General features: G+C 32.1%; 1 protein-coding gene across 2 annotated transcripts in view; it reads right to left on the reverse strand.

The window, feature by feature from the left end:
- Positions 1–235: 235 nt before the first annotated feature.
- LOC409928 (RNA polymerase II elongation factor Ell) overlaps positions 236–14,786 on the reverse strand; it is a 112,813-nt gene continuing 98,262 nt past the window's right edge. Inside the window, exons 3-10 of one of the 2 annotated variants that reach the window (XM_026441558.1) lie at positions 8,130–8,254; positions 7,615–7,752; positions 4,575–4,805; positions 3,992–4,062; positions 3,691–3,900; positions 2,520–3,447; positions 2,090–2,267; positions 236–1,973 (exon numbers count right to left, since the gene is read on the reverse strand). In XM_026441558.1, coding sequence (XP_026297343.1) covers positions 1,755–1,973; positions 2,090–2,267; positions 2,520–3,447; positions 3,691–3,900; positions 3,992–4,062; positions 4,575–4,805; positions 7,615–7,752; positions 8,130–8,254 — 2,100 coding nt within the window. In that variant the 3' untranslated portion in view covers positions 236–1,754. The remainder of the gene's footprint in view (positions 1,974–2,089; positions 2,268–2,519; positions 3,448–3,690; positions 3,901–3,991; positions 4,063–4,574; positions 4,806–7,614; positions 7,753–8,129; positions 8,255–14,786) is intronic. The other variant, XM_393419.7, reaches the window with a different exon arrangement.

The raw sequence follows: 14,786 nt of genomic DNA on the forward strand, positions 1-14,786 counted from the left end.
TTTTATTGTTTTACTTTTTCTTATTTCACTTATATATATATATATATATATATATATATATATATATATATATGTATGTATATATATATACATATATATATATATATATATATATATGCATGTATATTTTTTTTGTATTTTTATTTTGCTGCGTATGAAATGTTTGATCATATCGATGATGGCGCTGAGCATTCTTTCTTTCAGTGACTAATAAGATTTTCGAAATCGTATAAAATGGATCTACCCTAGCATACGATATACACAACCGGAACCACTACGAGCGATCGCGTGATTTGGAAGGGGCAAGGTCCATTTTGTTTCCATTTTCCATTCTCTAACTTCAGTTCTGTTTCTTCCAAAATGAAAAACATGTAATATGCAAACTGTATTAACCGCACAGTGATTCGCTTTGTTTGTATATCACTTTATGGCAGATAAATCTAAAAAAAGTATTTAATGTATTCTCATTCTTCCTTTTTTTGTTTATTATGTTTTTTTTTCATTTTTAACTTTTTTTAAATTTTTATTTTAATTGTTGCAAGATTGATTCCCAACTTGTGCCATTTTTGCTCGATTTAAAGTAAAGATATAGTAGTGACCATATTTATGACATACAGTGCGGGCCGAGTGGTGGAGAAGAAAAAAAAAAAAAAGAGAACGAAGAAATAACAAAGAATCATTTTAGATTTGTGAAGCATAAATGGTCTCTCTCTCTTAGCAGAAAAATTAATAATTCATTTCTTTCTAATTCTAACGAGACTCTTTGAACAAACATAAAATAAAAAAAAATAAAAAAAAAAAAAAAAAGAAAAGAAAAAAAAAGAAAAAAAAGAACAAAAAGAAAGAAATTGGCGAGTAGCAGATCTTATTTACGATTCGCGGCAGTTTGTGGACAGTCTGTGCTAATCTTTTTCTTTCTTCCTGCCGGCAGAAAAAAGAAATATAGTCTTTTCCGGACGTGGCACATGATAAGCCCTTACTAACTTTTTGGACCCTCTTCTCGCATTCGCATTTGTATTTTTTTTTTTTTTTTTTTTGTTTGTTTGTTTGTTTAATCTAATTCTTAAACTGGACGACACACTTGGACGTGCGCACGGTAAGTAACTAATTATTATAGAGTTAATTACTGTTTTTTCAATTGTCTTCTTTCTTCATTTTTTATTCTATTATTCTTTTTTCATCCCCCTATAGGAGGGTCAGAGTTCTCGAAGAAATACGTTCCTACGTATTTCAGCTCGAGCAGTTTATGTCTAGCTCTTCGCGAATGCCCTTCTTTTTTCTCATTGTTTTCTCTCTCTCTTCGGATGGACTTTTATTTCATTCCTTTTTTTTTTTTTCTTTCATTTCCTTTTTTTCCCCCGAAATGTACCGATTGTCGTTAAAAAGCCCCTTTTTTTATCGATGTAGTTACCATTGGTCGAAGTAGCACGCAAGCGCGTCACGACGATCGCTCGCGATCACACGAAAGCGCAAGTCGAAGAGATCATCACAGTCGCGCGCACAAATCAATTATAGAAGAGAAATCTTCGACTTTCGCAATTTTTAACAACAGCATGAAGGTTTCTTGTTTGTTGCAACCCCGGCTCAGACAGTACTTGACTTTTGTTTTCGACGACAGAACCAGGAACCATATGGACCGTTTTAGATCAGCCTTGGAACATGCCGAGAAAATGCAAATTCTGCGACAACGAAGACAGTAACGTACCGACAATTGAGAAAAGATTGAATATAAGAGGCGGCCTTTTCAGTTTGTGTCAGTAGTGCAAACTGTCCATCTCCTTAATTTCGTTGGTACCATTAGCATTACTGCTATTTGTCATCCCACCGCCACAGTTTTGCGTGTCGTACTCCAATACTAGCCGTTTAATGTGACTTAGCTTCTCGTGCAGATAATGAAATCGACGTTTTATCTCTTTATGTACAGGGTCCCGTTTAGTTTCGTTATAGTCGTGCAAAATTTGCCGTCTTACTTCCTATAAAATACAAATATAAAAATAATTAAAATCTTTAACAGTAGTATAATATATTATAATAATATTCTATTATCCTATATCATTATCCTATATATTATTTAACATAAATACAGTACCTCGTACTCTTCCCAGTTCCCAGAGGCTTCTTCTTGTTTCAAACGTTCCTGAAGCTGCGTGAACCGTTTAGACACATTTGCTACTTGAGCATGCAACCGTCGATACTCTTCATAATCAGCATTAAATTCTGCTTTGTAACGTCTTCTCTGTTCTGAACTACTTATTGTCGTGTAATACCTATAAACAATTTATTAAATACGTCATATACATACATATATATATAATAACATTTATATTTTGTTCAATGATATACAAATTCAACTTCATTGAGAAAAATAAAATTGAAATTCTGATTTCTTTATTTTTATCTCCATTATTATATATATTAATGTAAACAATAAATAGAATATTAAAATAATCATTTGTAGTAAAATTATCTTTCTTTGATGAATATCATTGAATCATTTTATTAATTTTTAAAATGTTTACGTGAGGTAGTCCGGATATTCCGACGATTTAGGACTTTCAGGTAATTCAAGAGCACAAGACGATGTACTGACAGTGTTATCCTCGGTGGCTGTGTAATCAGGGGCGGTTAAATCATTGTAGGAGTTACCACCTGTCCCGTTGCTTTTCTTTCTTGAGTCACGATCCCTTTCGCTTGCCCGGCTCCTGTCATTCCTGTCGCTTCTGTCTCTCCTATCAGCGAGTATTCCATTCGAACTACCACTAAAACTACTTGCACTACTACCACCGTCACTCACGACACTTGGCATAAGACGCGTCACATAATCCGTCCCAGAATTGCCGGTATCGGTACCGATCTTGCCTGTATGATGACGATTGCCGCTCAATGAATTACTATGGGCTATACTATGAGAATTATGGCCAGTGGCCGGATTGCTAGCTGCGTTGTTTCCGGATGAACCGGTGCTCGTTATGATTCCGTCCCGATGACCAACAGTTTGGTTGATCTCTTCACTGTCACTGGTTGGTGTCAAGCACGGTAGCTTCCCAGTGCTGTAGCTGCTGCTTCGTAGCACGTCACTGTTCGCTGTTCTTTCGGGCCGATAATCGCCACGACGATCACGTTGGTGCTGTCTCTGATCCCAACCATCAACCACACCACCGCTGTTACTACTATTGCCACCGTTAGCACTAGTACTACCAGCTCCAGAAACAACACTAACACTGTTATTACTATTACCACTACCAGCCGTCCTTCCGTTCTCTCCCGTGATCGACGATCCAGAATTTTGTTCTGACTTCTTATAATGGGATATCCGTGGTCTCTTCGTCGGCAGCCCATCATTTCCCTGATAATACCCTGGTCGCTTATTGTTCAACAAAGATGGAGGTGGTGCTGTGATTGCAGGCGGTGAACCTGGATGAGTGGAATTCGGCGATTGTCCGCTGCCTGCAATGATTGTATCATTTATCATTTTATTTATTATAGGATCAACAGGAGGAAAAACTATTATATATTTATTTGTTAATTTGTTACTTTAATAATATAGTTATCATTAGTTTTAAATGTTCAAGAATATCGATATAGCTGGTGAGAAATTCCTAATTATTTTTTATTAATATGAAAAATCTCAAATTCCTCTTATTGATAAAATTCAATATAAAGTGAAATTCATAGAAATGAATCACTCACCACTTGATCCACCATCACTGGAACCAGGAGGTGTAAGATTTTGAGGTTTTCTTCTTTTTAACATTGCCTTTTCCTGTTCGGTATAATAAGGCCAGTCTTCTTGCACATCATTCCAAACATATCTGTGCAAATGATACGTATTATCCCTCATAAAAGCTACTTGCTTTAAGATTGTCGTCATGATGTTACGCTCTCGTTCTTTTAAACCCTCTAAAAAATGAAATATAAATCAAATGATTTTTTTGAAATATCTTATAAATATATTAAAGTTCTTTATATATATGTATATATATATCTTTACCTCTATTTATACGATCATACAGTTCAGGTTTTTTATATGGCCTTAAAGCAAGAAGATGAATAAGTCTTTCTCTGCAAACAAAATAAATAATTTTTATTAATTATTTATAGTATTTATTAACTATTTATCAATAAATATAATATAACTTTCTTTAACATTATTTCTCCCCATTAAGTATCAATAAAAATCAAAACAAAATAAACATATTATTTTTCACTAATCATAATTTTATCATTACATTATATAATGATTTTCTTTTTCTAAATTTTTTATATTTAATAAAAAAAGCGATAAAAAGACAAATAATAAAAATTTATTTTCCAATATTTCAAAATTAATTAGCCGAAGAATTATACAATTTGTATAATTATAATTAGTTATACAAATTAGTTATATAATAATGCAAGTTACTCGACATTTAATATCTTTATGTAATACAAGCAAATATATATATATATATTTTGTAATTAATAACAAAAATGCAAGATATAAAAATATTTTAAGTTTGCTTATTCTGCCTGATTGGTATCTAATTTTATCAAAAGTGTGAACGATAAAATATTACATGTTTTTCTGAACTTACTTTAATGGTCTGCGCATAATGTCAGGGATTTTTTTCTCCGGTTGGCTTCGAGCCGCTGCTGGATTAGCCGGTTTGTAAGAGGAAGACGACAGTCTAGCCTGACTTCCAGAAGTTGGAATGCTCGTTGATTCCCTATGTCTTGAATTTGATGATGATGGTATGGGTTTTCCAGTCGATTTTACCTTCACCTTACGACCAATGTCCGGCCCGTTTGGCTTGATAACTCTTGTGCTAATCGACATAGTTGTATTGTAGAAGATGATAAAAGAATAATAATAAAAAAAAAAAAACGCGACGGCAAAAACTCTTGTATTTCACAAAATGGAGAATACTGCGAATACGTCTGCACTCACTGACGAACTGAACGAAAGTGGTTTCCTGCCTAGAAATGACCAGGAAAAATCCCTACCTTATTTTCCCTAACTGCGACCCCAAGCGTCAGGGAAATATAAATGCTTGCTAATATTCTAAAAATCGTATACCTGAGTTACTACCTGAGAGATTTTACGCAGAATGTTTCGCCATAAATTGTTTTTCCATAATGATTTATTTAAATATTTAAAATATGTCAAAAATATGAAAAAGATGAGGAAAGGATAATGCTACAGCTTAGAAAGCTTATATTATTTGAAATTTTTAATATTCATATAATTTTTAAAATTTTCTTAAGAATACTTATAAATATGTTTTTCTTAAATTGTTTTTTTTTTGTCTTTGAATTTATATTTCATTTAACTAATAATTAAGAATGAAAAATGTTTGAATTATCTATTAATTTTTACAAATATTTTTAAAGTTTTCTTATTTAATTATTGTCTCTATTATAAATCTAGTCTTATCTAATATTATAAAATATGCAAATATTATATATTTCATTATTATTTGTAAAAATTTAAAACGTAAAAGATTGAAAAAAAAAATAATTTCTTTCAATAAATGAATGAATTACTATTTTTTTAAAATAATGGCCAATATTTCTGATACTTTTACATTACTTTCCTATAATTTGCATGATTTAACAAGCTGAGAAAATGATTGATAGTACCTTACGACGTGAATGAACTAGTTCTCTTCTATATTAAATATTCATAATAGAAAGTGCTATATGTGAAACTATGCAAGTATATCAGTTGTTAGGCAAAAGAGAACGAAAATAATGATCATTACCGTCTACATTTTCTTATTCTGTCATTTTTCAATTTAAAATTACTACATGTCTTCGTTATTGACGATTCTTAAAATATTTTCTTACATAGATTAGACAGCAAAAAAATACACGATACGTGTAAGAAAAATTTTGTACGATAATTTATCATATTAATACACCTTTAAATATTTTTGTACGGCTTGAAAAAATTAACTGATTAATTTAAAAAATTAAATTAAAAAAAATTATCATATTCAATCCACGAGTTTAAATTATAATTTTTTTTTTAATAAACTAAACAATACTTTTCTTTTATTCTGCAATTATTCTGCATAATTATAAATTTGCATAATATAAGGATTTTACGCTGAGAAAACAAATAATATATTTCCTTAAGATCGTATCACAGATTAGATATAGAATATAGAGATCTATCATCCGATGCATTTTTGTGTAACATATACTATGGAAACTATATATATCATAAACATTACATCTTTTGTTACTTGTGTCACGTGCGATATTATCGATTCAAAATGAAATGAAACAATATCGCTATTGGGACAAAAGCAATAATTAAATGTAGCAATAGTCAATTGTCTTTTGATATAAGAGTTATAATCGATCGATCTATTACGTTGATTCTTAATTTTTTAATTATAAATATCACAAATATAGCCGAAATTAAATTTTAAAAATTCCAATAATAAAATAGCTTGTAGAAAAAGTTTAAAATCTTTAAAACTTCTCTCTCTTTCTCTTTTTTCTAATGCTAAAAAATTCGTTGTACACTAAAAAATTAATTTTGACTTACAATTAATTAAAAAAATATATTACTTCTTCATTATTTAAAAAAAAATTCAATATCATATAAGCCTATTCTTACTTATCTAATAAAATTATTTCTATTTTTTTATTTCTATCTCTACTTTTCGATAGTTTAATTAAATCTAACATGATTTATCGAGATTCTTGTTGAATTCTTTTTAGCAAATGTACTTTAATCCACAGAAATTTTAAAAGAAAAGTAATTAATCAATTCTCCTTTTTGATGCAAGCAGCTTTGATCAAAGCCCATTATCGCTTTTGTTATTACACACAATATTACGTAACGTAATGCTGCCCCGTCTAGATGATATTATCACTTGATGACTTATAGATGACGCGACTGGTACAATGTACTTCATAAAATAGTGCCAATGAAATTTCTAACTCTTATCGCATTCTCCGTTTCTTTCTTATCTATGTTCCTAATTTGGAATTTGCTGCTGTACTTGTTGTTATGTAATCTATTTGCATGAATATATTATAATGCATTTTGCAACGGCGACACCAAAGATTCTCGAATGAAGTTGCACTTGTGGGGCATTCTTAAACCTTGACCGTTATGCTATTAAACAAATTAACCAACTTCTATTCATATTCATCCATTGATTTACAATCATACGATAATCTTTCTCTCTCTCGTTGTTTAATCAAAACTATTTTGTTACGATAAAGATTTATTGAACATTGACAAAATATTATTTATTATTTGTAAAAATTTGTTAAATTAAATATGTACAAGTAAATGTATAAGTCTTTAATTACAACTCCAAAATTAATTTTTTGCCTGTACACATCTGTGAATAAACATCAGGTAAGTAATAATTTGCAGGTAAACAAGTGGTTGACGTTCCAAATTGACCAAAGAGATCATAAATCTTCATAAATTTATAATGAGTGACAAGTTGCAAGATTCCTTTGAATATGAGAAACTTTATTTGAAATAGAGAGATTAAATATTAAAGAGAAGATAATGTGGATAAGGAAAGGTATTAGAGAAAAACTTGGAAACTACGAAGACACGAAGACACGAACCTTTCGGTAGGTTCTTTTCAAGGAGTGACTTACCATTTGTTCTTATTATTCTCCTCGGCGACAGCCATGCGATGCCTGGTTGTCTCGTACACATCGTCGTTCGCCTGTATCCGCATTTTACACGGCAATGCGCCAAGACTCTCCAGGCTTCTGCACAGGAAAAATGGAACGCTATAAAGAGACCGATAAATCGCTAGAGCAGGTCGGCCAGGCGCCATTTTTTCTTTTTTGCCACGTCGATTCTGGCATCTTGAAAATTTAGAGCACGTTTTAAGGGACGTAATATGGTTCGAGATTCGAGTATTTGAAATTGATTTTATTCTCTCTGGAGGATAATATATTATTTACGATAAAATTCAGGAAACGATGCGATTATTTTTCTCTTCTAATTTAAGCAATTCCTTTTTTTTTTCTTCAAAATTAGAAATAACTATATGAAAATGTTATGAAATGAAAGAAATAATAGTCCAATAAATAGTATTGTTGAACTATTCGTTAAAATTAGAATATCTAAGAAATATACCAGGATGTAATAATAAGTTATTTACTTAGGGCCTGTTTGCTGGATGCATTCGAAACCACCCTGAGGACCCTCAATGTCTTGATTGCCAGAAAGGCTAAACGTAAAGCCTGCTGATCCATGGCTGGATTGCGTAGATGGGAAGGACAATTGCTGGAATCAAAGTACGTCGGGTTATTCGTGTGCCTTCATCCTGATAATAAGGTCGCATTAAATTACGAAACAGCTTACGATCGTAGTACGTACTTGTATTATACACGACATGACCAACCATATATATGTACATATTCTCATATTCTCTATACACCAGTTACCTATATCTGCCAGGTATATAAAGCTAAAGGTATATAAAACATATGTATCTCTAACTTGCCTATCTATCTATCTGTTTATCTATCTGTCTGAGACATTAAGTAGGATCCGTAAGTAAGATCTAATGTTCCTCGAGGTAACATTTTATACGCACCGTCCTCTTGTCATTACTCGCATTACGCTCTTTGATGTAGTATCGCGTGTTATCTTTTATGGATTTTTCCTTTTGTTTATTAAAAAAAGAGAGAGAGAGAAAATCATCGCATCGAAAATCGAACATAACCTAGAAATATATATATAACGATATGTCAATTCTATTAATAATTCTCTTCTAATTTTATAATTCAATACACGAATATGAAGCAATTTCGAGAGATTTTCCATTGAAAAAAAAATCTAGTTTTCTCATCATCTCGTTAAACGGACGGAACAGTGACATTTAAATTACTGACTCTTACGATTCAATTCCGGACATTGTTTGGTTATCTTTTAACGCGTTCTCGTGCGATCATAATTCCGCCGGATAACAAAGGCGCGCTCTGTCCGCCCGGGTTATCTATGCAATATAATTTCAAGCTCATTCAACCTTGCAACGAGCACGCGTGCGGATGCATTTATTTCGACGGCGAAATTAATCCCGATAAACGACACGGAACGGCACGGAACGTAAACGAAATGGCCGAATAGAGTTTGGAGGATTAACTTGTGTATAATCTTACCTCGCTTCATCAATTACGATGAATCGTTTTCAAAAATTGGTAAATTTCTATTTCATCTAATCATCGATGGATAATTTTTATGGATCGTTATAATTGTCGTCGATTACGAAAATACGAGTGGAAAGAAAAATTAGTGAGAAAATATTTTTCCTTAGCTCGATGAGAAATCTTTTTTATTTATATTTAAAATTGTACAGAATTAAAAGAAATAATTTTCTTTAAGCGTAATCAAATTTGCTCGATTTTATATTGACAGGAAATAATCTGATTGATTGTAGGAAACAGCTTTGACTTTAAAAATGACTATTAGTCAAATGATCAAATATAGATATATATGTTTTTCAACCGCAAATATTTTGTATTTCATAAATGGTGTTTATAAAGTTGGAAAATAACGCGTAATATTGGTAATCAATGGTAATTATATTCATAGAATTAACAAGTTTACTTTTGTATATGATTACCAATATCGTAAATCTAATTAGAAGCCACCGGGTAATGAATGTGTTAATAGATAGAATAGTATACATCAACAAATAAGATTGTATTTAACGTATACAATTATAATTCTTATAATTGTTTAATAAATTATTTATACATATAATAAATATATATATATATATATATATATATATATATATATAAAGAAGAACACATGTTATTTACCGTTGTGAGAGACAGTAATAAATATTGAAATTTTTTTTTTTTTTTCTTTCAGTAATTATAATATATTATTTTTTTACAATTCTTGCCAACCACTTCCTTCAACAACGTGAATATTAGTCTGTAAAAACTTTTTTCCTATTATACAATCCTATAAAGCGAAGATTCCCATAAAAAATTCCATGCATGAATTATTAACTACAACTACTGTCTAGCTAGAAGATTTCCCATGTGTCACGAGGTCATCACGCACGCTCATCAATTAACAATTACGTGTACAGGGTTGATTGAATGTTTCATGGTAATGATCCTTGATTTTCGAGACATCGTGTAATATTGCGTGAAACGAAATATTTTCATTCTGATGATACTGATAAAAATGATCAAAAATATTCTGATAAAAAAAAACATCAATAATTTATATTTTATATTTTATATATTCTGAGATAATATTTTGTCAATTGCACGATGTGACTCGTGTAAGTAACGAACAACCTGTATCGATATAAAAATAAATTTCTTTCGTGCATTTCAGTTATATACCAAAAAAGCCACGAATTAAGGAAATTAAAAAATGGTTTGCGAAAATAAAATTTCGTGCAATGAATATAAATCCAAAGGAGACTTGGATATTTTTGGTAATAGTAATTTTCTTTGTGAGATAGACTACTCTAATCTCTTTATTCCATAAGGATTATTCATTGGATAGATAGAAGACTTTATTCTAATTTTCGAATCTAATTTGAACGAATGGAATCAGAAATTAATTTTTCATCGAAAGGATTAAATCTAAAAAGAATTTATTTGGAAACAAAGAAAAAATATATATATATAGATGCAAAGAATAATTAAAAAAATTAATTTGATAATTGCAGAGATCTTTTAATAAATCGAAGTAAGAAATCCATGCTTTTAGTTGAAAATTAATTACTTCTTTTTTCAACCTGTAATATTCTGCGCAGCTTTTTTCCCCGATTGAATTTCATCGAAAGTCAATCGAGCACGATCGACTGTATTTCGCAACGCAGAGGTACAGTTGCCCCTGCATATCCCCCCCTCTCCCACAATTTGATTCCACCCCTGGCTGTGTTTCCTTTCTCTTCCTCGATTCCTGCGAAATCCTTTCTTTTTTTCTTTTTTCTCTCTCTCTCTCGGTTCACGGAACGCCTCTTGACATTTCAGAATCGGTCAGCACACCGATTATTTTTCGGGCTACGCGTCGAGAAACCTGGGCAATTAAATCAATTGCACGAATCGATAGATCGTGTTGCAGAAAATCAACGATACGGGGCGACCTTCGTGAATGAAATCGTCGAATGAACGATTCTGTAGATGCGAAACTCGAGCGTGAACGAGGTTTATCGACACGGCGCATGCGCGGAATGCGAAAACTCGTCTCGAAAATTGAAAACCGACCGAGCGGGTGGCACGGCTCTTACGAAATATTTGTCTTGTGTGTGAACCAGTTTTAAGCGATATTACTAACTCGTTTTTTTTTTTTTTTTTTTTCTCTTCTTTTGATAACGCAACCATTCAATTTTCCACACTTTTTATTCCTCTTCTTTCGCTCCTTTCATTTTCCTTTTTGTTGGCTCTTTTTTGTCAGCAATAAAAAAAACCAGTCTCAACAAGCGATAGCGAATGACGAAATGATCGATACGAGTGTTTACCAAGTGTCAAAAAAATTACGAAAGAATTAATGTACATTTTTCAACTATTATACAACGTAACGAAAATTTATAAATGCATATTGATTTTCGAAGATGCGAGAAATGTTTTTAGAAAAAACACTTCTTTACCGACAGAGTTTCGATGAACGGCGGATGTTTCGAAATTTATTCGTCCTTAGTGGGAGAGATAATAGACAGATTCTTAGCACGGTAATTTTATTGTTACGTTTATAAATGTCATTTGAGTTTTGAGTAATTTGCAATTGAACCTATTATCTTATCTAGCTAACAAATGAAAGTTAATGCGACAAATGAATCTTGAGAATTCTCAAGCTAACGTTAAGCAAAATGTTAAGATTTCAATGTTAAGATATATTAAACATTTCGTTATCGATTAACATTTCTTAGATTTAATCACTGAATTCGGAATAAAGAGGTATATGACGACTCAAAAACTTGAAATAAAACTTGAAGAAGAAATAACATGATTCGATAAAGAGATATATATTATTATTATAAATCATTTATCGATATCGAGTCACATTTAAAATAATAATAGAAAAGAGTGAAAATGATAAGGCGAGTCATCTCCAAGGAGGAAGGGAACTTTTCTCATGGACGTTCACGTATCGAGGACACAGAGGATCCCCCTTCCTCTCTTCTCGCCTCTTAAACGAAAGGTTGAGCCGCACGAGAATGCGATATGAAAGTTTCGTGAAGGGAGCAAAACCGTTCGTTTAAATTTCACTACTCGAAGGACGATGGTCGTCGGTGTCTCCTCGCGCGACACCGAGTAGTATTTTCTGCGACCAATGCCGATTGACCATCTCTCGTGTTTCCATTATTTTAAATGAAATAAAAAAAAAAAAAAAAGAAAATTTCTTTCAATTTTGGAAGCGATTCATTCATTTTAATTTTCATTGTATATCAATTTTAAGTTTTCCGATATCTTTTCGAATGTTTCAAAACGATACGTGAAAATGTATTGAAAAAAAATATTAGTTCTTGCGATGTATCTTGCACGATGTTTGAATTATTTGTTTTTCCAACTCGATTCGACACGAAAGAAAGAGTTTTACGTAAACGCATGTTCTAAACGAGTTAAGCAAAAGTCGAAGCGCTACTCCTTGGAATTTAAAATTGAAATGACCTGTATTACATTTATTGAGGTCTAGGTCGGAAGCCAGACATGCAGGCTAGAGTACACAAAAGAAATTGTATATATACAATTATAGTGAGATTTAATACAATAAACAAAAAATATAAAACATCAAGAATGAACAAACAACTATATTAGAATTTATCGATGGATAAATATTTAAAATTTTCGTAAAGTATAAGTAAATTATTTGAAAATCTTCTTTCGAATCGAATAAGTTCGAAAGCATCAAAAATATTAACTTAATGGGAACGATTTTCATGCAAATTATTTATTAAAATCCAACCAGGTTTTGCGATTAATCGAATTCACTATATTATTATATCGGTCGAAGCTTCAAAAAAAAAAAAAAAGAAAAAAAGTATCGAATATTTTAAAGTGTAAATATACGAAAGCCCCATAGACTCGATGGACTTTCAAAGGAATGGATCCATTTTCCTTTGCATGAATCCCTTTTGCACGCGAGAATTCGATGCGACCGACAAAGAGCCGCCTCGAGTGGTCTACGCTATCAGAATCTCGATAAAAACGCGATAATCGTCGCACCAGTTCCAGACAGTAAAAACAAAATCCAAGAATCACCGTCTGCGTGAACCATAATTCTATGCGAAACAAATAGATTTCTTTTTTTTTTTTTTTTTGAAGCATACCATTACACACAGATTGCAATTAATAAAAATATTTAAAGAAATATATAGATTGGTTTTCTAAATAAACCGGTATTAGAAAATTAATATTAAAAAATTTATATTACCAATAGTAACTACTTAAAGATTTATTTCTTTATTATTACATTATTTAAGAAAATATGAATATTTTCTTTAAAAGTTATTAAAACAGCGTTAGTATGACATTTATTGGTCATCGATCATTAAAATTTTTTAACAGTATCGTTCAATATTTTATATTCTTACTTACGTTATATAAGATGAAGATTTTACAATCTATCATTAATTATTCCAAAGTAATTCCGCTCAATATGGCATATATAAATGCATAATATATGAACCGTACTGTCAAATGGTTCGAGTTTAAAGCCGCGTACGCAATCACGATAAAGTCTGGAACCGGACTCGGTAGCAATGCATCTTACTAAAATAGCGGTTAAACCGGTGTACGTGGCGCATGTATTACAAATGTATATTCGAAACATGCGACGAGCACAATTTTGTCAGACAATATTTCGCGCCATGTAAATTGCACCCTTATTAAAGTTGCATTACCATATTTTGTTGCAAATGTATATATACACGAACGAGAGGAATTACATCTTAATATTATCGCGCAACTTTGTCGCAAACGAAAACAGAAGCGAATATGATTGCACTTGCATCGTACGAAATTCTTCCCGCGACGTATCTTTTCTAAGATTTTAATTAACAATTCGTCGAAATTTTCAAACTATGCGATATTAATTTCAAAGATAGAAGAATGGAAATTTAATATATATTTTCAACAACTTTTAAAATTATTGATTCACGAATTATTAAAAACTTGATACTTTTTACCAAGATACACAATAAATGATTCAGAACATCTTTCGGATGTAATGATGAAAGAAAAAAAAAAAAGAAAGAAATATACGAATAATCGCGATGAGTGATCAAGATGATTGAAGAAATCTCTCCTCCTCTTCCGAAAATCACTCGGAATAATCATCGTGACGTGTCCATATTCATCGTGGAAATCAAGATTCCCAGCGTGATTCCCAGGCGACCAATTTTAACAACGTCGATTATGGTTCGCACGATTACTTTTCGATCGCGTGTCTGCCAAGCTCGCCCACCTATTCGCGGTGCCAGCTTCGAATTATTTTGGTGCTTAAAGCCACGAGCAGCACTCTCTCGATCGCCTGCACGGCCGTCGCATGCACGGCATTCCATCAACGTGGAATCGCGGCGTGTGAACGCGGTTTTACGGTAAATCCACGACCTCACGTTTCGTCCGTCCCTGCGAATTTTGGGAAACGGACACGGCTGGAATCGTTCACCTCCCCTCCTCCCCCCCGTCCCTCGCGCTACGAGAATCCTTCTCCTGATCCATCTAGAATAATTTCACGCGTGGAAAATTTGGAGAATGTTTCGAACGTTCGATCGGCATTTCGAGTATCGTTCTCGATTATTCCACTCCCTCGTTTTCGGGGTTTCGAACGTTGTGATCGA

The sequence above is a fragment of the Apis mellifera genome, linkage group LG6, assembly GCF_003254395.2.
Source record: "Apis mellifera strain DH4 linkage group LG6, Amel_HAv3.1, whole genome shotgun sequence".
NCBI lineage: Eukaryota > Metazoa > Arthropoda > Insecta > Hymenoptera > Apidae > Apis > Apis mellifera.